Below are 23,602 nucleotides of genomic sequence, written 5' to 3'. Positions count from 1 at the left end.
TTGATCATAATTTGACAAAAAAAATATTTTCTCAACGTTTTTGTTTAAAATGTTGCCATTCTTTATTAAACTTACCAACATTCAAGTGTTGATAAAAAAGTATGCATGAAGCTAATAAAATGTTTTTAAAATGAGTTAAAGTACAGTTAACGGTATTTTTCAAGTATAAAAAATAATATCTACATTTGAACATAGTAGTATACTGCAAGTGCAAAAATAATATATAAATGGTAAACTATGAGTATAATGTTATGTTCACTTAAAGAAAACTTACAAATATACTTGAAGTATAAACTACTAAACTAGTAGTTTACTGAGAGTACACTTCAGTGTGTACTTTTTATAAACTAAAAAATTTACTACTTGTATTAAAATAGTAAACTACTAGTATACTTATAAGTTTACTTGTAGTACAGATGCATTACAAATGAGAAACCTAGTTGTGTACTTAAAGTTTACTACTGTTACACTTATAGTTCACTTAAAAGTATACTTTTATATACTAAAAGTGGGCCAATTTAGTTTACACTTACAAGTTTACTACAAGTACACAATGATATTAGTATACTTACTACATAAAGTATACTTAAAAAATATACTTGAACATTACTTAAGTATACTTCATAAAATTAACTTGAAGTATACTTCTTATTCGTAAGGGTAATACAGTGAGCACTGCTGTAATTTATATCACAAAACACTCTCCAACTGCAGATGTTACTTTTAATTATTTTAAGTCTAATTCCTAGTGAAATTAGAATGATATCTTAGTTTTACATATCACTTGAGATTGCATTTTCTAAAGATATGGCCAAACGTACAGTCTACCAGTAGCATCGGAGCGACAACACTGGGAACGTCCACAAGCGACTCACAGTACAGAGACTAGCGACATGCAGCGACAAAGTCGGATGCAGCCTTCCATTTGAGAAACAGCAAACTAAGTGACAGTGTGACAATAGGCCTTATAGACAAACAAACAGATATATTTAATTGAAATGGTACCTATAGAAAATTGTACACTACCATTCAAAAGTTTGGAACAGTAAGATTTTTTTTATTTGAAAGAAATGTATATTTTTATTAAGCAAGTATTTATTTAATTGATTCAAATTGACAGTAAAGAAATGCAAAGAGTTACAATAGATTTCTATTTCGGATAAATGCTGTTCTTTTGAGCTTTTTATTAATTTCTATTCAAAGAATCCAAAAATAATTATAGAAAGGTTTCCACTAAAATATTAAGCAGCACAACTTTTTTCAACATTGACAATAATAAGAAATGTTTCTTGAGCACCGAATCACCATATTAGAATGTGACACAGAATGATATCACAGGATCACAGGAATAAATTGCATTTTAAAATGTTCAAATGAAAAACAGTTATTTTAATATTTCACAATATTGCTGTTTTTACTGTATCAAATAAACACATAAGAGGAATAAGAGACTTTCTGAATGGTAGTGTACACTTCTTTATTGAATTATACTTTATCTATTTAAAAGAAGTTATGGACTAGGGTGGAGGAACACTGAATATCATTATTGATGAATGTTATTGTATCAATGATGAACTCTTATCTGACTCCCTTTAAAGGCAGAATTAATGCTACTAATGGAACTAAATGTACTAATGGAACAGTATGGAAATTTACTTTAAAAGTCGGTGTTGCTGATCCCAATAATATTTAAAAATTTAACGTAACCAAACACGTTACATGAATCCAGTGAAATGCATTCATAGCGCTTAAAATTCATAACTAAATTCATCAAATTTGAGTGTGTATGCTTCACATGATCTGTTGCAGAGGTTTCTAACCTCAGAAAGAGCTTCCTTTGCAGCCTTTGTCTGATCAGTCTGAGCGATGATCTGAACCTCATACAGAGAGATCTGCTCGGAGAGCTTTTCCACATGCTTTGTCAATCGCTCAACATAAAGATCCTGACAGACAGAAAGAGAGAGAGGTGTATAAACAAACATCTACTTGAATGAAATGGGGAGAATGTATGTTATCATTTGTTTTTACTTTTATAAAATTAACGCAGAAGAACTATACTTTTCTGGTTACATTAGTTATACAAGAGATTCATATGTGCTAAAACACATGAAATGGTCATATTTGACCAAAATCATGTGCTCTAGAACTCCACCTGCTGATATTTTTGCTCCTCTGCCTGAGTTCTCTCTTTCTGGACTTTGTGTGAAGCATTCATTATTGCTTTGATGTCCGAACGCAGGTCACTATTGGCCCCCTGCATGTAGAGCAACTTTAGGGCCAGGTTGTCCACTTTAGATTGTAATTCCGAGACTATGAAGAGAGCATATGATCAAGGCAAGACTTACAGAGATTTTCTGTCTGCACCACTGGCGTCACCAAACAGAATTGTAAAATGATTATTTTCAAATCATTTTCAATCTGCCAATCACAGATTCATTTATTTGAGAGATCAAAACTAATGAACAACAGGAGATTCAATATCGCAATTTAAATCATTTTCTTGAAATGTGATTTTTTTTGCGGAAAATGTTCTCTACTGTAAAAAATTTCTCACTATTTTTGTTAATAGCAGGGTTTTATCATTAACTAAAACTAAACATTTCTGTTAATTGAAATTAAGCTGAAATAAAATATAAACATTAGATTAAAAAACATTGACTAAAATAAAATTAGAAATGTTGCCTTGCAACTAACTGAAATCAGCGCAAGTTTAAGCACTTAAATTACAAAATGAAAATAAAAATAAAACTGATATAAAAATAAATTGATAAAAACTTAATAACTTAACTAAAAAATAACACAGACTGATGATCTTCTCACCTTGCATTTGTTGTTTTTTGGCCTGACTGGCAATATCTTGGTACTGATTTTTTACCCCATCCAGCTGGTCTTGGGCCTGTCTACGATGAGCAACAGTCTGGGCACTGGCCTCATGACTTGCCTCCAGAGAGGCCTGGAGTCTGGCCAACATCTTGTGGACCATGTATACCTCTTCAGCAAGTTCATGGCGCCTCTGGGCCTCTGCCTTCTCCACTACTATCTGTAGCAGAGCAATAATGATCAGTTTCCTTGGCCTCTGTCTGTATGCAAGTGTGTGCATATATTTACCGAAGAACAGAATCAGTCATTTCTGGCCAGTATGCATGTGTAGTTATATGAAGAAATACTCATATCAATCACTTGTAGATGAAACTACCAATCATTTTTTTGACAGATTTCTTACCTTCTCGCGGAGCTCAAGGTGCAACCTCTCCACCTGATTACTGAGGGTTTTTTTCAATGCAGACTGGAATCTTTTCATTAAAGGCTAAAGAGTACAAAAAAGAACACAGAGCATCAGAAAATGTATTACAAATATGAAAATGTACTGCTTTGGAAGAAAAAAACACGTTAGGTTTACACACATGCTCAGGATCCAGCACCACAATTTCTTCCTCTTCCTCATCTTCCTCTCCGACTCTACTTTCTGCCTCAATGCCACTGATCTCCAGCTGGAGAGTGTGCTGTGGTATGCTGTGGTTTATATCTGCACATAAACAAAACAAAAAGTGTAATAGGAGTATCACTTGTAGAATAAGATAGAATTAAAGCTGCAAGCAGCATTTATCAGGGTTCAAGCATTTAAGGTGTAAGACTGAAAATACTGGTTGAGCAGGCCTGGTCTAGAGACAAAAGGGCCCTGCTGGCTAATTAACATTCGACCTCCCCCACACAACCTCACTTCCTCTCACAAACTACCAAGAACATGGTTTAATGTGAATGTTTATCATTGACTGTTATGTTTTCGGTGTCATTTGAAATGTCTCAAAGTGAGTGGTATAGATATCTCACATCCAGACAGATCAAATAAAAGATAATAAGGTTTATAGAAAACTGGTTAAGCCATTTGAGGGTGGTCTCCCCCATCCCCCATGTCACCTGGTCAAGGAGGATAAATGAAGGTGTGCTCCCTCTCTCTGGTCTCTTCTTTGCTGGACAGGAATGGAATAGGTGGTCTCTCTCTCTCTCTCTCTCTCTCTCTCTCTCTCTCTCTCTCTGGTACAAGCTGGGTAAGATTACTTGGTGTAACCAATGTATAACCATGTTCTAGATATTTGAATTGATTGTGGAATTGATCTCTGATATCTGAAATATTAAATTGTTACATGTGATTATTCTAACTGATTTTGACATTGTTCATTTAATGGTTAAAAGGAATAGTCAAACATTCGCTCACTTTTAGTGGGGCACAGATATTATTAAAACCTTTCATTTATGGAGTCAGATGAAATAACGAGTAAATACATTTGATTAATGTATTGAATTTAACCAACCAATACTTTGCATGAGTGAGGACAGAATACGTGATAACCTTCCCTGTGTATTGGCAAACCGGCTTTGGACCAATATATCGGGCCTTACAACATGGTGACCTCGAGCGTGATCTCAAAACAGATCAAAACAGTTTCACGAGAAACGTCCTTTCCAGCAAGTATTTGGGATTCTAAAATCAGCAAGAGGTTTGAACATATTCTCTTTCTTCCGGCGCTATGGTAAGTAAACTTTTTCTGCCCTTTATAGAAGTGTTGAAGAAATGTTTGCATTGTTTACGGGTCGGAATTAAAGCCCTTTGTTTAGAAACGTGATGCAGCAGCCAGATGAACGCTTAACCCTTTTGTGTCACTGGCTGACTGGTAGACCCAAAAGCCACATTGAAAACATCAATATCCTATACTAAACCTAAACTAATCTTGACAAACTCTATATTGCATTTAAAAGCTTAAACTTTAACACCGATGGAATTAAATTAAGTAATTCAAATTAATTTGCAAATTGGTCATCGAAATTGGGACACTTTTGAATGGATTAATGCTGATCTTCTAACCTCAGAGTGAGTAAGTCTGTTTTCATTACTTCATGACATAGTAGGGAAAGTCTCCATTTGCATGAATTGTATGAAACAGAGATTAGAAGTATCAGAATAATCTAAGTAGTCCCATGAAATCATGTGTACTGATCATGTCCTGTTTACATTATGGGCTGAAAAGGTTGAGCCTACACTGTACAAACTCAGTAGAAAAGGTCTTAACATGGATGCTATTGACAATGAAATTTTCACTTGGTGGAAAACAGTGGGTAGTAAGCATAAGAAATCAAAACATGGTGAAATAATTGAGGCTTTAAACTTCATAAGTTATAAACGTCTAAATGAGTTAACAAAATTTCTATCTTCGCTTATGGACGCTAAATGTGAAGAAGTGCATTCTAAAAATGCAGAGGCACAAAAGTCTAAGGAAAAGATTCAAGATCTTCAAACACAGCTAGATAAATTACTAGCGGAGCTGTTAGCCCTGACTAAAAAGTGTAAAAATCACAAAAACACCATTGCAGATCTTAAGGCTAAGCTAAATGCTAAAAGCAAGTCTCCCAAAAAGCTTAACAGCGATTGGGCCAAAAATGTACACTTCTTAGATGAGGCAGCCTGCTCTAATAATCTCGAATCTTTTCAGACAGATGAGGCATGTGATAAAGTTATGAAAAGAGAGTGCCTGTTTCAGCCCTTAAGGTGATACGGCACCCAAACGGCACAGAGTCAACCATTCGGCGTCCTTTAAAGGTCCCGTTTTTCCTGTGTTTTTGAAGCTTTGATTGTGTTTACAGTGTGCAATATAACATGTGTTCATGTTTCGCGTGTAAAAAAACACAGTATTTTTCACACAATTTACTTATCTGTATACCGCTGTTTTCACTGTCCTAAAAACGGGCTGATGACTTCTATGAAGTCCCTCCTTCAGAAATACGTAACGAGTTCTGATTGTGCCCTATTTTTGGTATAATCAAACATAAACATAATATGTATTTGCTATATTCCTTTGCTCACTTGGTTCCTCCCTGTCCGCACCTGTGCTCTCGTCATCAGTTGTGTCTGAGGCTGTATGCTGGCTCGTTGGCTTGTAATTCCTGAATTCCTAATTGGCGCGTTTCACCATCAGTGTGCAATGCGCGTGACGTGTACGTTCGTTAATAAATAAACTGCAAGTGTCTTGCGGAAGAACATTGTAGCCGGAGCTACTTCTCTCCATTAATGTCTATGGCGAGTCACGTAGGCACTGGGCAACTCCGTAGCCGAGCCGCTAAAATAGTCAGAATATAAACACTTATTATAGGCGTACCATGCATGACCATGCACTCGCACAAATGCGACCACATAAAATTAACTCGCACATTCTCAAAAAATGGTCGCAGTCTGGAACCCTGACCCTATTTAAAAAAACGCAGACAATCACAATCTAATGACACGAACCAGCACTCTGCAAGTAACCAAAGCTCAAATGCATCTAAAACTCTTACTAACAACTTTGGTCACTCAAGGCCTTCAGCTATTAGCGTCATTTGCTAGTCAGGTAGCAGCCCAATAGCAAATAGCTTAATAGTTTAACATCTAAATTCATTGAACCTGTCTGCATTTTCAAAATTGAAATTGTGGTTAACACATTGTGCACATAGAACACAATTTGGTCGTTTGTGCTACAACATGCACATAGGCTAATTTAAAGTTTATTCTTTAAACACAGGATTACTTTACTGTAAGTATATTTGAAACACTTAAGCAAAGGTGATATAGATGTTGTATTCTATTGTTTTGCTGTGAGTGTATTTGGAACACTTAGGTAAAGGTTGTAGATGTTGTATCTTGGCCTAGAGGCCATGTATCCTGTGTAAACTGAATTAAACACGTGTGTCTATGCTAAATTTGGTGGCTATAATGTGATTCACAATGAATTTGAAAATCAGAAACAGCGAACGCATCTCATCAATCCTGAAACAAAAACCTTTTCATATTCAACGTTCCAGAGATGCGTCAGAAAACGTAGCAACTCAGAACTTTGAACAAAAATCATAAATGCTTACGTTTTATTTTATTCTGAATGACTCTGAGATTTGTTTTTCCCAAATAAGATGAACGGATTCGTATATTACCACAAGTTTGTGTCAGAGATTAGTGACGGCTAATAACTGATATCAGGAAGTGTGCAGGCTACTTGGATGAGAGGATGTGTTTGTCCGTCTAGGATCAGCAAGATGCTGGTTGGTCAACCTAGCTTGGATATACCACGCTTCCGATGACTTCTGTTCTAATTTAATGTTACTTTAGATAGTGTACATGAAAAATCACAGGCTTGGCTAATCCAAAGCTATTAAAGGAGAACTCCGGTCAATTTTAACATTGAGCTCATTTTTTTGTACATTTGGAGTGCTGTCAATACAGAGAACAACGACAAAAATCGGTGTTGCCTACACCGAGTTATTCTATTTTTAAAATTTGCACCCTATTGACTTCAATGGGGCAAGTATTGTAAGCCTGCTTTTTAGCCTCTTAACATCCTTTAAGTGTCATTACAAGTGCACAGAAAATGTGAGTGATTCCTTCCGAGTGAACACGAGTGGATCTGACTGCAGTAGATGTTAGAGATATTAATAAAAATGAAGTTAATTCAGCCAGCGCTCATACCTTTGTTTACATCCTGTTTTCGGTGGAAGGCCATAGTAATCGATTGTCGAGTTCACGCGCATAGGTTTAGTACCTATGATCACGCGCGTGAACTCGACAATCTGAATTAACTTCATTTTTATTAATATCTCTAACATCTACTGCAGTCAGATCCACTCGTGTTCACTCGGAAGGAATCACTCACATTTTCTGTGCACTTGTAATGACACTTAAAGGATGTTAAGAGGCTAAAAAGCAGGCTTACTACTTGCCCCATTGAAGTCAATAGGGTGCAAATTTTAAAAATAGAATAACTCGGTGTAGGCAACACCGATTTTTGTCGTTGTTCTCTGTATTGACAGCACTCCAAATGTACAAAAAAATGAGCTCAATGTTAAAATTGACCGGAGTTCTCCTTTAAAGAGAAGTAAAGTTGATCTACTGGCGTCTTTAATGGTGGCCAAAACCTACTAAAGTAAAACGATTGAATTAAGTTCCTGAAGGGCATCCAAGGGGGCTATTGAATATATCTTTGATTGTTGCGCGTGGGAATTACGGCAAAATCCTAGATATTTAGCCAATTGCCTCAGCTTCTGATCTTCGGGGCTGACCACTTGTGCCGGAGACCTGAGTAAGGAACTCGAAGCGATATAGTTTCCTGATCTAAGCGGGTGAAATATAATTAAAGAGTAAATAGAATAATCAAACGTTAAAATGGCCATTTAAAAAGACTAAATGAGAAGAAAAGGTATTCGAAACCTAGCAAAGAAAAAAAGAGAAACAGCGAATGTACATCTTATCAGCCCTGAGCCAGAAAGACTTTTCATATTCAAATGTATTGACATGAGAACAAGTAGAGATTTGACCATGCGTTAAGTTGTTCCAGAGACTCTTCAGAGACCGAAAACAATATAATTTGACTTGTATTGTTAAAGAATATAATTATATTATAACTTGAATTATAATAAACATTATATTACACTCGCCGAGCAGGACAATAATTGGAGAAATGTGACTTTCGTCATTAAAATTGAATTTCTGAAACAGAATTTCATTTGTGTGCTACCCAGTGCCAAAAAGGGGAGGGGTATGCCTTTATTTTTCACCGTTAGAAAACACGGCTAGAATTGTGGCACAGGTAATAGCAAACCAAACTGTGCAACAACTAAAATGTAATCTAATCAGAGAAGTGCATTTATGAGGAGGGTGTGAAATGCTAACCAGACAACCCACAGATCTGGCTGTAATGAGAGAAAGCAATGAGCATTGCACATGCAGCGGACTGAAGGCTGAACTGAAAAAGCAGCTTCAGGTGTCACAACACACTGAAACAACACACTGAAACAACAGCAACAATTCAGACGTGGTCAATGAAACTCGGTTTCATGTGACATCTGGAATTAAAATTGCAACTGACATGATAATGGAACAAGTAAAAGAATTCCACACGTCTGAATTTAATGTTTTTGAAATATTGGAATTATCTGTGGTTCGCTCTACTCTGTTTTCTGTCTCAGGCTTACTTCTGCAAATTCCTCGGAAGACGGATGCCAGGAGGGGCAGGAGCCCACCTGGAGCTAATCCAGGACAGCGGAAGTGTTAGAACATAACCTGAGACTCGGGAGATGGGTGAAAAGACATTACAAAAGGCCTTTTCACACGTCACACTATTACATTACTGCATAAATATGGCCTCCCAGTTTAGAACTGGATCGAAATTTGCAACACAATTATTACAGATTACATTCCACCCATCTCCTAGACATGAACACTGAACACACACCTCCATCACTATACCCTCACAGCTGAACACTACACATCATACGAAGATGTGTCATCTTCACACAAACAGATCCAGATAGCTTCACACACACAGGATGGAGCTGATCTCATGATTGTGGTCTAACAGAGACACAGAGAATAGCATACACTATTCATAACAAACCGACAATTAATGTAACACACATGGACAACTGAATGGCTACAGTCACAAATCAAGGCAAATTCTAAGGCAGACCTGCCATTAAATTTCAAACTCTATGATTGTTGGTGGGAGTTGGAAAATCAGAGGGCCCCTGATTTCTCAACATACCTACTAATAACAGAAACATAATTAAAATGGATAAATCTGAAGTGTGAGCGCTTCAATCAATTACAAAACTTACAATTCAACTCTGTCGTCGCCTGTGACTTAGCCAAATCAACACACACACACACACACACACACACAAACAAACACAATCACACACACAAACACTCTCTGTCAGACACAGATAAACACACACACACACAAACACACTATCACAGACAAAAACACACTCTGACATTCTAAAAATCACTCTCACACAAACACACAAAACCATTGATCCTACCGTTTATTTGATTATTTGGTTTACACCGACCTCTTGCTGCATTTCTGAAACTTATTTTGATTTTAATTTCTGAAACTTATTTTGATTTCTGCATTTCCTTTGAATCATTCAGACAAACATTCCTGAAGCTTATTTTGATTTCAGACAAACATTTCTGAACCTTATTTTGATTTTAATTTCTGAAACTTATTTTGATTTCTGCATATTTGTATATTGTCCATTTTACTTGCAACAATGTTTTTGGACATCAATTCAATTGAATCTCTATGTTTGGTTACACCAAAATGTTGCTGACACTCTTCATGAAATGTTGTTTTAACCCAGCACTGGTTGTTTTGTTAGAATGCCATTTATTTAAATGTTTCTAGAAACAGGGTAAGAGCTTGTAAGATCTTCCTTTGTCCTTCCTTGACCCTCTATAGGAGTACTATTGGCGTGGTAATTAAAAATCAGGTAATTAATGAGACCAAATGTACCACTCACATTTGCTGACATGAACATGGTATTTTACATTGAACATTAGAGCTGGGCGATTTTTTTCCCCTAAAAAACTCGATTTACGATTCGATTCGCTCACTCACTCGCGAACACACACTCTCACTCACTCTCCCTCACCCACTCACTCGCGTGCCATCGTCGTGGAGGACGTGCTACGGAAACCCTGAAGGAAGATTTGGCGAATGCAAAATGTATGTATTGTACGCTATACTGAAGAGGGGGAGACATTTTTTTTTTTTAAATCGATTTTTTGAAAATATGCATCGATTTGACCTACCAACTCGATTTTTAAATCAAATCGATTTTTTTCCCAGCCCTATTCAAGACATGATTTTGCTTTATTGCATTATGCGTTCCTATGCATTTCCTTACGACTGTAGGCCATTGCACACTGAGTCCGAAATTTTCGTATGCGTTTTTTCGTGTTCGTCAGCCTTAAAATTCGTCACGCACAGAAACCTTGCACACTGAGTCCGATGCGTATTTATTAGGGGTGTGACGAGACGCTTACTCCACGAGACGAGACGAGACACGAGATTGGGTTCACGAGAACGAGACAAGACGAGATTTTTACACAATTTTTAAGAAATCCTCAATGATGAAATATATGAATGGAAAATAGTGTTTTATTCAACTGAAAATCACAAAATGCAAAACAATTTAGGTGCATTTTGAAATCAACTTGTAATGAATGTTATTTTACTTCTATTTTAATGAATTCTATGCAGTAAAGGACATGCAAACACTGCTAAATGTTTTGCTATAAACTCTACCGTCTGGCATCCCCTGTACGATTTCATATGAGAAATCTAACTCCTTTCCACAAATCGAACATAAAAAAAAATAAAACAGTATGAATAAAATAAATATAAATAACTGAAATAACACTTTAAATGCAAACAGTAAGTGTGTATCCATAATCAAAGTAGGCTACTGCTCTCTCAAAACTACAAGTTCAAACAGAAACACATTTTTTCTTCAAGCATGAAAAAGAGATAAATTAACTACACAGAACAGTAGACATATAAACATGTCTACGATTTCTGGCAGCAGTTGAGACCTTTTTGAGGGCTGCACGATATGAGGAAAAGCTGCGATGTGCGATAACATTGTTTAATATTGCGATGTCGATATGACTTGTGATATATGAATGTTAGCTATACTGTTCCCATGTCTTGGTGCTTTAATAGGTTCTTTGCGTGATAGGTCAAATGTTTATTACCTGCCTGGTTCAGATTACACTATTTTAGCGCGATTTTGGCACGATCCGTTTCGTGGAGATTCGTAAAGGACAACGGGCGTCGGGACGCAAGATTCGATCGTTTCGTTTCGTAGGCTATAGTGTGTGATAGTGGGCGACAACCTACGCGTCTGCGATGCTTCAGGACATCACGACAGAAAGACTAGCATGTTTAATTTTAACGGTCCTCCACGACGGGTTGAGTGTGTGCGAGAGTGAGTGAGAGTGCGAGCAACAGTGAGTGTGCGTGTGTGCGCGCGGGAGTGAGCGTGCGTGTGTGTGTGTGCGCGCGAGTGAGTGAGTGAGCGAGGGACAGTGATTGTGTGTGTGTGCGCGGAGTGTGTGTGTGATTGGCCCGGCACACAAATGATTTAAAAGTGGCAGGGGCATATTCAATACTAATTTCACCCTCACGCTCCATCACGCTGACATCACAACAACTCACGAGACAAAGTTTCACCTCGACGAGAAATCTCGTCGAGTTTTAATCTCGCGAGATCTCGTAACACGAGATCTCGTCACACCCCTAGTATTTATTAAACCTTTGCGGGAAAAAACGCAAAAAATACAAAATGGATTCGTCAAGCAGTGAGGATGATTTTGTTGCCCTCTTTCTTCTTAAAAAGAGAAAAAGAAAGAGGAAATATCGGGTCCATCCAATCCTGAGATTGTGCCGAGAGGAAGGAGAGTTTCACCTCCTTATCAAGGAGTTGCGAAATTATCCAGAGCGATTAAAAATTTACCTCAATGTCAGTGGAACAGTTTGATGCTTTGCTAGCGATACTGGAGCCACATATTAAAAAGAAGACCACCAATTTCCGTGAACCAATCGATCCTGAAGTAGCCTATGTCTAAAGTATGGACACACACACACACACACACACACGGCCGGCGGAAGCGCTGGGCAGACAGAACAGCTGTATCAGGTTATATTTTATTCAGTGTCTTTGTAATCCGCATTTTGTTTTTCATATAGTAGCTACCTTGTGCTGCGAGACTTGTACGGTGGCTCTGAATTTTAAAAAAAACTCTCAAAATACTGGCTGTGGATGCGAAAAACGCAGAAAATCGAACCCGATCCGATTTTTTTTATTACGGACGAAAGTTTCGTAGACAGTGTGCAAGCGTGATTGACATAACGTGAGGTTGAATTTTTTTTTTAACGTGCGAAAATTTCGGATGCGAATTTCGGACTCAGTGTGCAATGGCCTTAAGTTCATATGTGCTCAATCGTGGAGCGGACATTTAAGGCCATTGCACACTGACCGAAATTCGCATCCAAAATTTCCGCACGTAAAAAAAAAAATTCGACCTCACGTTATGTCAATCATGCTTGCACACTGTCTACGAAACTTTCGTCCGTAAAAAAAAAATTCGGATTGGGTTCGATTTTCTGCGTTTTTCGCATCCACAGCCAGTGTTTTGTGAGGTTTTTTGAAAATTCAGAGCCACCGTACAAGCGAACGACAAAATCCAGAATGACGTCTGACAAGTTGATACACTTCATCTCGCAGCACAAGTACTGTATGAAAAACAAAATGCGGATTACAAAGACACTGAATAAAATATAACCTGTATACAGCTGTTCTGTCTGCCCAGCGCTTCTGCCGGCCGCGTGTGTGTGTGTGTGTGTGTCCGTCCATACTGCCAGTTTCTGTTCAGGATCGATTGGTTCACGGAAATTGGTGGTCTTCTTTTTAATATGTGGCTCCAGTATCGCTAGCAAAGCATCAAACTGTTCCGCTGACATTCTGAGGTAAATTTTGAATCGTTTGGGATAATTTCGCAACTCCTTGATAAGGAGGTGAAACTCTCCTTCCTCTCGGCGCAATCTCAGGATTGGATGGACCCAATATTTCCTCTTTCTTTTTCTCTTTTTAAGAAGAAAGAGGGCAACAAATTCATCCTCACTGCTTGACGAATCCATTTAGTATTTTTTGCGTTTTTTTCCGCAAAGGTTTAATAAATACGCATCGGACTCAGTGTGCGAGGTTTCTGTGCGTGACGAATTTTACTGCTGACGAACACGAAAAAACGCATACGAAAATTTCGGACTCAGTGTGCAATGGCCTTTAAGATGCTTTTCAGGTGTCTCACACAAAGCAGTGTGGATCAAAGGAGAACCTTCATCCACTGAGGTCTACCCAGACCACGTTACCACTGGAGGTGACAGCGTTGGTCAAGAAGGGTCAGATCATCATCGTGGAGAAGGTGCCAGGGAAGCGGAAGTTTCCCTATGAAGGAATGACATATCAACTGAACAAGTCACAAAAGGTCCAGATTGACTCTATGAACTTTGCTCACGTCATAGGATTACAGGAAGAGAACCTGAACGCATTCATCCACCTGCTGGACTCAAGCTATACACCTGGTGAGAACAGGTGTTCTGCAGGAGAACACAGCCCACTGAGCTTCTACAGATGCCAACATTGCAAAGACAATTGTTGTGCTACATCTTCAAGGATTATAACAAACGTCTTACTGTGACCCCGTAAGTGTTCATCAGAATGTGACCCACGGGATCAAGGAGGGAAATCTGTAAGACTGAAAATACTGGTTGAGGCCTGGTCTAGAGACAAAAGGGCCCTGCTGGCTAATTAACATTCGACCTCCCCCATACAACCTCACTTCCTCTCACAAACTACCAAGAACTCACACAAGAACATGGTTTAATGTGAATGTTTATCATTGACTGTTATGTTTTTGGTGTCATTTGAAATGTCTCAAAGTGAGTGGTACAGATATCTCATATCCAGATAGATAAAATAAAAGGTAATAAGGTTTAGAGAAGTTTAGAGAAAACTGGTTAAAGGAGAACTCCGGTCAATTTTAACATTGAGCTCATTTTTTTGTACATTTGGAGTGCTGTCAGTACAGAGAACAACGACAAAAATCGGTGTTGCCTACACCGTGTTATCCTCGTTTTAAAATTTGCACCCTGTTGACTTCAATGGGGCAAGTTTTAAACCTGCTTTTAGCCTCTTAACATCCTTGATGTGTCATTACAAGTGCACAGGTCATGTGAGTGATTCCTTCTGAGTGAACGCGGGTGAATCTGACTGCAGTAGATGTGAAAGAAATATATAAAAAATGATGTTTATTCAGCCAGCGCACATACCTGTATTTACATCCTGTTTTCGGTCGAAGTCCACAGTAATCGATTGTCGAGTTCACGCGCATAGGTTTAGTACCTATGATCACGCACGTGAACTCGACAATCGATTACTGTGGACTTCGACCGAACTCGCCAATGTAAACAATAAGCATCAGAAATACATACCAGTTGAATAAAGACATATTTGTGGACTTCCTGTACAAACACTGTACACAGAGGCAGAGCATTAATTAAAGTGTACAGGCGAACATTTGCAATTTAAATCCTGTCTTTCTGTGTGCAACACTGATATCAGCCGTATGGAAAAAACTATTTTGGTTCCTATGACAAGCTTTCAGACAACAGCGATTAACTTACCTCTATAATGATCTGTTGAAACGTGCATTCCTCTGAACAATATTGAGTATGTATATGGTAAACAATCCTAATTTGTGTAGAGCACTTGAAGCATGCATTTATTTATAATTTTAACTGTTAGGAACAGAGTAGGCCTACACATGAATTATGTTTAATCCTCTGGCCTCCTCTAAAGGACAACATTAGTATTACAGCCAATGTGGGTCTGTGGTATTTATAAACATTGACGAAATATGATTTGAAATGTTATTATAATGATTTTATAAAGTTTAAACAAGTAAAATTTAAAATAATATTTTAGTGAGCATAATGAACCAATGAGTGGTCATAGCTGTACAGGGCGCCTTATTATTTTCCATCTCCATAAATATATCTAGTAGTAAAGCTAATGCAAGGGCTAGAAATCTATTAATCTTTTGCTGATACTTCCTTAGCTGTGTCTGAAACCGCTCACTCGTTCACTAATCCCTACATAATGAATGGCAGTTGAGTGCACTACATCAGCAAAGAATTCGGACGCTGACATAATTATCACGCGCCAGAGAGCTCAGACAATTTGTCATAAACATTACCTACCCATCTTTAATATTTCCTTTTTTTTGGCTGTATGAATTGTAACAATTGTATGTATGTATTTTTCACGTTTATTGCGTTATTTGATTAAAAAAAAGATAATAAAAACACTTGCTTGTCATATTTATTTACTTTTTACATTTATATGTGAAAATAAAAGAGAACAAAACACTACACAACACATTTGTTTATTCAAATATAGATATAACGGTATAGATAATAAATAAATAACCAGGCGTCTGGTCTTATAAATGATTGTTTTCTAACTCGCGTGCACCGTTGCCATGGTGACATTTTTGTTTATTTTTCATTCGCGCTCTATCGCCTTATTGAGTCGGATTGTGGGAAATAGTGTCTCAGCAAGTGTACATCGTATGTACACTCGAATTCAGAGAGGATTGTGGGTAAAAGTAGTGAAGAATGTAGGGAATGATGTCGTTCACTCAGAATTCGGACACCACTACAAAATGGCCGACACCCTAAATAGTGCACTATATCAGAGAATGTCTAATAGGAAGAGAATTGGCACTCTCTGCTTACTTCCGGTTTCTGGACTGGCTGCAGTAACACGTCTCTGTCCATGCGGGGGCGCTCGCAGGCGAGTGCAGAATGAATGGAGGTCTATGGCGAAAAACCCTCAAAATCCACTTTTCTCAGGATATAATTTTTTGTCTAGTAATTTGAATGTTGTATTCGAAAGGAGATGCAAAGAAATTACACATTGCTGGGTGTTAGATTTTTTAGAGCCACTTATTTGGTTTAAAAAGTCTTTTAAAATGTCAATGACGTCAGAATGCTGACGTCATTAGCAGAATGCTAGCATGTTATGGGCAACAACAACTCAACCTGTAAGAAATCGAAAAGAAATAAGTACTCGTTCATTCAACTTTCGACCTATAACCCATGTTGAACTTGCAAAACCTACAATAAAATCTGAGATTTCTCAACGGCAATCGGGTGAAAGAGACACATTTAGCCGTCTAGCCCCATAGACTCTCATTCAGTCTGCACTCGCCCGCGATCACCTCCAGTGGAATTCTAATGGAACTGCAACCAAGATCGATACAATGGGGCTAATAGGAAGTGCCAAGGCTCTCTGTAGACGGGCTCTGACTATATAGTGGATAGGGAGCGATTTCAGACACAGCTCTTGTCATCATGGAGAGCGCAGTTCACGGTTGCATAGCAACGACAGACGCCACAGGAGAACAAGCGCTTGTGGAAAGGAGACAGCGGCGCGCTCGCGCTTTCCACTTGTTTTATGGTTTTTACACATCTAATGTTCCATTCAACAGGGTCCATACGCAATGTTCACTGCTCCCCTACCCCCTGAGCACGGTATATCAGTTTGAAGTGGACTTCACTGACAATAACCGCTCATTTGAAACGCCCTGCAAATGTCATCAAAGAAAGTCAACGACGGAGTCGCGCAGATTATCATATAACATAAATATATATAGGACTACATTCATATTTTATTTTTTATATATTTACAATTATATTGCACTATTTTACAACTACCTAAAATAAAATCACTTTACCTCACAAACTAGCTAAGCTGGCTGCATTCACTGAGGTAAATTATAATCATCAAAAATAGTATATGTAATATTCACAACAATAACCGTTAAAAATACTGTCATTTGTATAACAATGGCGAAATGAATACTTACACACATACGTAAACTCCTCCATCGTTAGTTATGACCGTTCTGACTGGTGATGACGTAATGCGCGAAATGACAGTTGGGTAATCATCGCTCTCCACTTCCTGTGAAGTGATGTATCGATGTTCCCTTATTCCCTATGCCGTGTGCAGTGTCCTTCGAACTAAACATGTTCGCTCCCTTCGGATTAGAATCTAACTTAAGATGGCGGAAAACCCTGTGAAGTCCACTTCGCAGTCCACTTATGGTCAAATGGAACGCACCTGTTGATTGTTTGAGCATGTGACTGCGCGTTTCTCCTTGTTTTCTTTTGTTATGCGCAGCATATTTCCCGTCCGCACAAACACAGCCACAGACAATTAATTGTTTGTTCGGTTAGCGAAGAAGAGCATGATGTATCTTGTATAGTTTTTTTTTTTGTTGTTATTAACTGCTTTGAGAACTGGAAATGCACAATTCATGCATACAATTCTGTATATATTAATATACAATTGATGATTAAATTAGACCAATGCAAAAAACTAAATTCATGCCTGCATTTATTAAGACAAACCTAGTAAAAACGAATGCAGTATATACACTGACCTGGCAGCTCTGTGAAATGTAATACAACAGTGCCACCTACTGTCTAAATGCATTAACATTAAAAGTGTGAGGTGAAACTCTTGCATAGACATAGGTAAATGGGTTTGTCTATTAGCCTGAAATAAAAAAAAAAAAATTTTAAATCAGATCTTGTGCTTCCTCACATTGGAGTCCCGAGTTCATGTATAAAGTTTGGTTTCGATACGTGACAGAGTTCCTGAGATATGGACGACTTCCTGTTTGGCGACTACGCCGCTGATTTCGTTTGGCTGTGACGGGCAAACGCTTCCGAAAATCAAAAATCCTTCTAGTAACTTTTGTGAGGCTTGGTCCAAGGATCATGTACGTCCATTTTCGTGAAGTTCGGACCAAATTTGTGACCTGTGAAACTTTAGTTTAGCTTTCTGTTCAATCCAATATTGCGGACAAACGACATGGACTCGTGATGTCATCTTCGCGAGCAACTTACACCGGTACTGACCGGACGTTTTAAAGTTGGAACGGTGTCTCTGTCTCAAAGGGCCTAGGCGCAGGAGCTGACCAAATAGCTGGGGGGGGGGGGGGGGGGGGGGGGGGGGGGGGGTTGCCAAATGATGTAAAATTTTGAATTTTTTTTTTTTTTTTTTTATCTTGTACATCCTCACATTGGAGTCTTGAGTTAATGTACAAAGTTTGGTTTCGATACGTGACAGAGTTCCTGAAATATGACCTACTTTCTGTTTTGGCGACTACGCCGCCGATTTCGTTTGGCTGTGACGGGCAAACGCTTCCGAAAATCAAAAATCCTTCTAGTAACTTTTGTGAGGCTTGGTCCAAGGATCATGCACGTCCAGTTTCGTGAAGTTCGGACTAAATTTGTGACCTGTGAAAATTTAGTTTCGCTTTCTGTTCAATCCAGTGTGGCGGACAAACGACATGGACTCGTGATGTCATCTTCGCGAGCAACTTAAACCGGTACTGACCGGACGTTTTAAAGTTGGAACGGTGTCTCTGTCTCAAAGGGCCTAGGCGCAGGAGCTGGCCAAAATTTTTCTCCCGGGAATAATAATAATAATAAGAAGAAGAAGAAGAAAACTTAAGAAGAACTATAAGTGTGCTGCTTTCAGCAAGCACACTTAATAATAATAAGAAAACTTAAGAAGAACTATAAGTGTGCTGCTTTCAGCAAGCACACTTAATAATAATAATAAGAAAACTTAAGAAGAACAGTAAGTGTGCTGCTTTCAGCAAGCACACTTAATAATAATAATAATAAGAAAACTTAAGAAGAACTATAAGTGTGCTGCTTTCAGCAAGCACACTTAATAAGTTGAATGTCCAGGAGAGGGCAGTAGAAGACCACTTATTGGCTCACTTTAATTTTAAACTCCTTGGTTTCCACCAAGCATGCCGCACAAGCCCTGAAAAGGGAAGCCAAAACGTCTCGATCGCCCCCCGGTGACTGGTCCTAGTATAGGTCATAAGCCCCGCCTCCCCATGTTATTCAAAGGGACGTGAGACCAACTAAACAATTAAATTACACTTCAAATATCTTTTTTCCAAAGGTGGTTTCTTTCATTTGCTGTCGTTTTTATCACCCTGATGTAAGTTCAAGTGTCTGTTTCAAAAATAAGTTGGTTTTTAGTTAGTTACGTGATGCGGTGGTGTAACGTCATGATTGACAGCTGTGATTGACAGGTTCTCGAGCGAAGTAGTCACTGAAGCACCAACGGACATTTTTTTTCGGGATCTTCGGAGGACTGAGGAGATTGTATTTACTTTATTTTAACAAGCCTCTTGTCGTACTGCAATCAATTTTTTAAAAAGTGTGCAGAATCCACTCTCCCTGAGTGCATTCTGCGAGAGTGAGGGCGGAGCGTTGATTTCGCGGCTTTACTTCCTGCTCACTACTGCGCAGGTCTGGTCCCGAGATCGCTACTGCGCAGACTCAAGTTCCAATATGTCAGCGCCATATCGGGACTCTGGCGGCTTCAGTTCTCATCAATGGAAGAGAGCGAAGGGGCGTCGTCCATCTTTTTTTACAGTCTATGGTTTCCACCAAGCGTGCCGCACAAGCCCTCAAAAGTGAAGCCAAAACGTCTCGATCGCCCCCCGGTGACTGCCTGGTCCTAGTATAGGTTATAAGTCCCGCCTCCCCGTGTTATTCAACGGGACGTGAGACCAACTAAACAATTAAATTACACTTCAAATATCTTTTTTCCAAAGGTGGTTTATTTCATTTGCTGTCATTTTCATCACGCTGATGTAAGTTCAAGTGTCCGTTTCAAAAATAAGTTGGCTTTTAGTTAGTTACGTGATGCGGTGGTGTAACGTCATGATTGACAGCTGTGATTGACAGGTTCTCTGAGCGAAGTAGTCACTGAAGCACTGAAGCACCAACGGACATTTTTTCGGGATCTTCGGAAGACTGAGGAGATTGTATTTACTATATTTTAACAAGCCTCTTGTCGTACTGCAATCAATTTGTAAAAAAGTGTGCAGAATCCACTCTCCCTGAGTGCATTCTGCGAGAGTGAGGGCGGAGCGTTGATTTCGCGGCTTTACTTCCTGCTCACGACTGCGCAGGTCTGGTCCCGAGATCGCTACTGCGCAGACTCAAGTTCCAATATGTCAGCGCCATATCGGGACTCTGGCGGCTTCAGTTCTCATCAATGGAAGAGAGCGAAGGGGCGTCGTCCATCTTTTTTTACAGTCTATGGTTTCCACCAATAAAGCAAAGCAGTTTTTCCATGTTAACTCCAAGAAGCATGCTTACACACAAACACACAAACACAAATACAAATATGTTTTCAATGTTTTTGGGATATGTTATTGAGAAAATATATGTAATTGTCTATAGGTATTTCTTTGTGATCTAATCATATAAAACTATATTACCAGTACATAATAAAAAAGATTGCTTTTTAAAGCATTTGTTTGTTTCCCAATACTGAAAGTGAATAAAAAGATCATGTGTAATCCAGAGGCCCGCAACGATACATTTCGATCAAGAGAGGTCCTTACCATCAAAATTTGAGCACGCAGACACATTCCGTTTTCGAGTTATGAGTGAATTTGTACTGGGGAGCGTGGCGTAAATGGCGGCCACCATTTTACTTTCTGTTTCTAGGACATTTCTCAATGTGACACAATTGTCAATAGTAATACTCCAATAGATGAATTTTGACAAAATGTGATTGTAAATGTTAAAACAATGATTTTATACAGTGGCGTCATCATGCCCATTCAAAGTGATAATTTTTTTTTTTTGTCACAACTTTATTCCTATTATGCTCCATAATATACCAGAGCCTATAACGACTCAAATGTATTCTTCTGGATGTGTAATAAATCGGTCAGCATCAGCCCTTTTTCCTAATATGGTGTCCTACGCGCATAGCGCTCTAGAATCTTTGCTGTGTATTTGTTCAAGCAACTCGTCTCGCACGTTGAGCTGGCAATGTTTTACAGATGGTCTTGAACTGGTAAGTGGGCAAAGCAACAAATCAGCATTGAATTAGTTATCGGATGATGATATTAAAAGGTAGTGGGATTATTTGTGGTTGACCTGGAAATTTTAACTTGATCAAAAAGTTATGGATTTGAAATTACCTGCGAATTCAGAGCATTAACTTAAGTTGTGTCAGTGTAACGTTATCGATAGCTAGCCTAGTCTAACCGTAAACTAGTTGGCTAACGTTACTGCCATACAAAGCCATAGTAACGTTATCTGATCGGTTTTGAAACATCTGTTCTGTTTTGTCTTGTGTCAAAGTCTCCAGCTGGTTCAATAGGGGTTATGCGGAACGCCCAACGTTCGAACCGGAAAACGGGTATAAACATTTCCGGTTTGCATTACTGTACGCATCTGCAGCGGTAGGTTATCTCTGAGGTAACTTATTTTGCGCTTTTTTAGAATACAATTCTTATTTCTGTTTTAATAAAAATGTCACGAATGCTTAAGTATCAGAAAATAAAATTTTATAAAAAAAAAAAAAAAATGCAGTCTTCATTTGATTGTTTTAATCGTCTGCAAGCAAATATAAAAACTTAAAGGGGTGGTTCAGGATTTTCAACATCGGACCTTATTTTCAAGTGAGCCTGTTTGTCATTCATCAGTGGAGACCGTTTTCAAAAAAATTCATCCAGTCCTTACTTTTGGATAGTTCGCTGGTGCTAGGCTAGCGCGAGTCAACGGTAGATGCGTTAGCCTGCCATTAAAAACAGTTTTACCCACTCCACAGTACATCAAAAGCAAATCAATTATAACGCCAGACTACCGATATAAATGTCTGTTGAGAGAATAATGTTAGAAATCAAACTACCCTTTCATCGCATTGCAATAGTTATACTTTGTTCCCTGTGTTTATTAGCACAGTCTACAGCAGCGGCGGAGTGATATTAAGTTACCTAGGCAACCGAGACTACTAGTAGCTAGCTAGACGTCCCGACTGTAGTGCGCTTCTTTTCTGTGTTTACTTTTCGGCGCAGTACTAACCGGAGCAAAGTAAAATTCCGCCACTGCTGAGAAACTAGTTCCTGTAAATGTAATGCGATCATTGAGATGCAAGTGTAGTTTGATTTCTAACATTATTCTCTCAACAGACATTTATATCGGTAGTCTGGCGTTATAATTGATTTGCTTTTGATGTACTGTGGAGTGGGTAAAACTGTTTTTAATGGCAGGCTAACGCATCTACCGTTGACTCGCGCTAGCCTAGCACCGGCGAACTATTCAAAAGTAAGGACTGGATGAATTTTTTTGAAAACTGTCTCCACTGATGAATGACAAACAGGCTCACTTGAAAATGAGGTCCGATGTTGAAAATCCTGAACCACCCCTTTAAATCCTTTATCTACCGAAGTACTCGCGGCTCTGGACGTCCGTTTGGCAATACGATGTACATCTGAAATGGATAGAATGGGTAGCTCCTGTAAACACCGGCTATAAAAGGTCGCCATTCCTACGCTGTGTTTACCTCAGTAGCTGACGACCGGAAGTAGTTATACCCGTTTTGTAGAACCCGGAAGTATGTTCCGCATAACCCCTATTGTTTTCAGTTTCATAGAAACGATTTGTTGTAGGCTAAATGCAAAATCCAACCTAACGTTATCAAGGCATCGACTTGATGTTTCTCCCATAGACTGTTATTCATGGTTCTTCATGGATCAGGCAGCTAATTCAAATGCAGTGAAAAAAGATAGGCTACCCGTTCGAAAGCTACAGCATAGTTGTTATACAGATCGCTATGACCGTGATGTAGGCACGGCTGGACTGGCCATTGGGCATACCGGGCAAATGCCCGGTGGGCCGACGTGCTTTTTGGGCCGATACATCTCATAAATACTTTTTTTTATTATTATTATTTTTATTTTTTTAACGGCCCATAAAATGTGTACATCGGCGGGCCATTCGTTTTGTTTTGTTTTGCTTGCGTTTTGGGTTTGTGCCGGTGTAATGCATTGGTCAAAAAAAGTCAGTGTTAGTTTTTTTCTGACAGACCAGCCCATGAAACACGTAGATCAGCGGCCCATTGGTTCTTTCCTTGATTGACACTGGGCTGGCCCAATCACAACTTTAAACGAGTGAGCGAGCGTGCAGCAGTGTCAGTGTGTAATATCTCTGCCAGAATAGTCATATAATCATATAATATATGTTTTCTGACCTTCGTCAGCTCCTGTGGCAGATGATGATAGTGAGGACGGAGGATCAGGAGAGAGATGAGAGAGTGTAGAGCCTGCGGT

At 38.8% G+C, this 23,602-nt stretch overlaps 1 protein-coding gene across 1 annotated transcript in view; it reads right to left on the bottom strand.

Moving 5' to 3' along the window:
• ccdc40 (coiled-coil domain 40 molecular ruler complex subunit) overlaps positions 1 to 23,602 on the bottom strand; it is a 76,155-nt gene that overhangs the window by 48,103 nt on the left and 4,450 nt on the right. The window contains exons 4-8 of the mRNA XM_084425230.1: positions 3,405 to 3,526; positions 3,224 to 3,307; positions 2,821 to 3,040; positions 2,153 to 2,310; positions 1,821 to 1,943 (exon numbers count right to left, since the gene is read on the bottom strand). Of these exons, the coding sequence (XP_084281356.1) occupies positions 1,821 to 1,943; positions 2,153 to 2,310; positions 2,821 to 3,040; positions 3,224 to 3,307; positions 3,405 to 3,526 (707 nt within the window). The remainder of the gene's footprint in view (positions 1 to 1,820; positions 1,944 to 2,152; positions 2,311 to 2,820; positions 3,041 to 3,223; positions 3,308 to 3,404; positions 3,527 to 23,602) is intronic.

This window comes from Rutilus rutilus, assembly GCF_951802725.1.
Source record: "Rutilus rutilus genome assembly, chromosome: 12".
Taxonomy (NCBI): Eukaryota; Metazoa; Chordata; class Actinopteri; order Cypriniformes; family Leuciscidae; genus Rutilus; species Rutilus rutilus.
The sequence above is the reverse complement of the archived record's forward strand: the minus strand, read 5'-3'. Positions and strand labels throughout refer to the sequence as shown.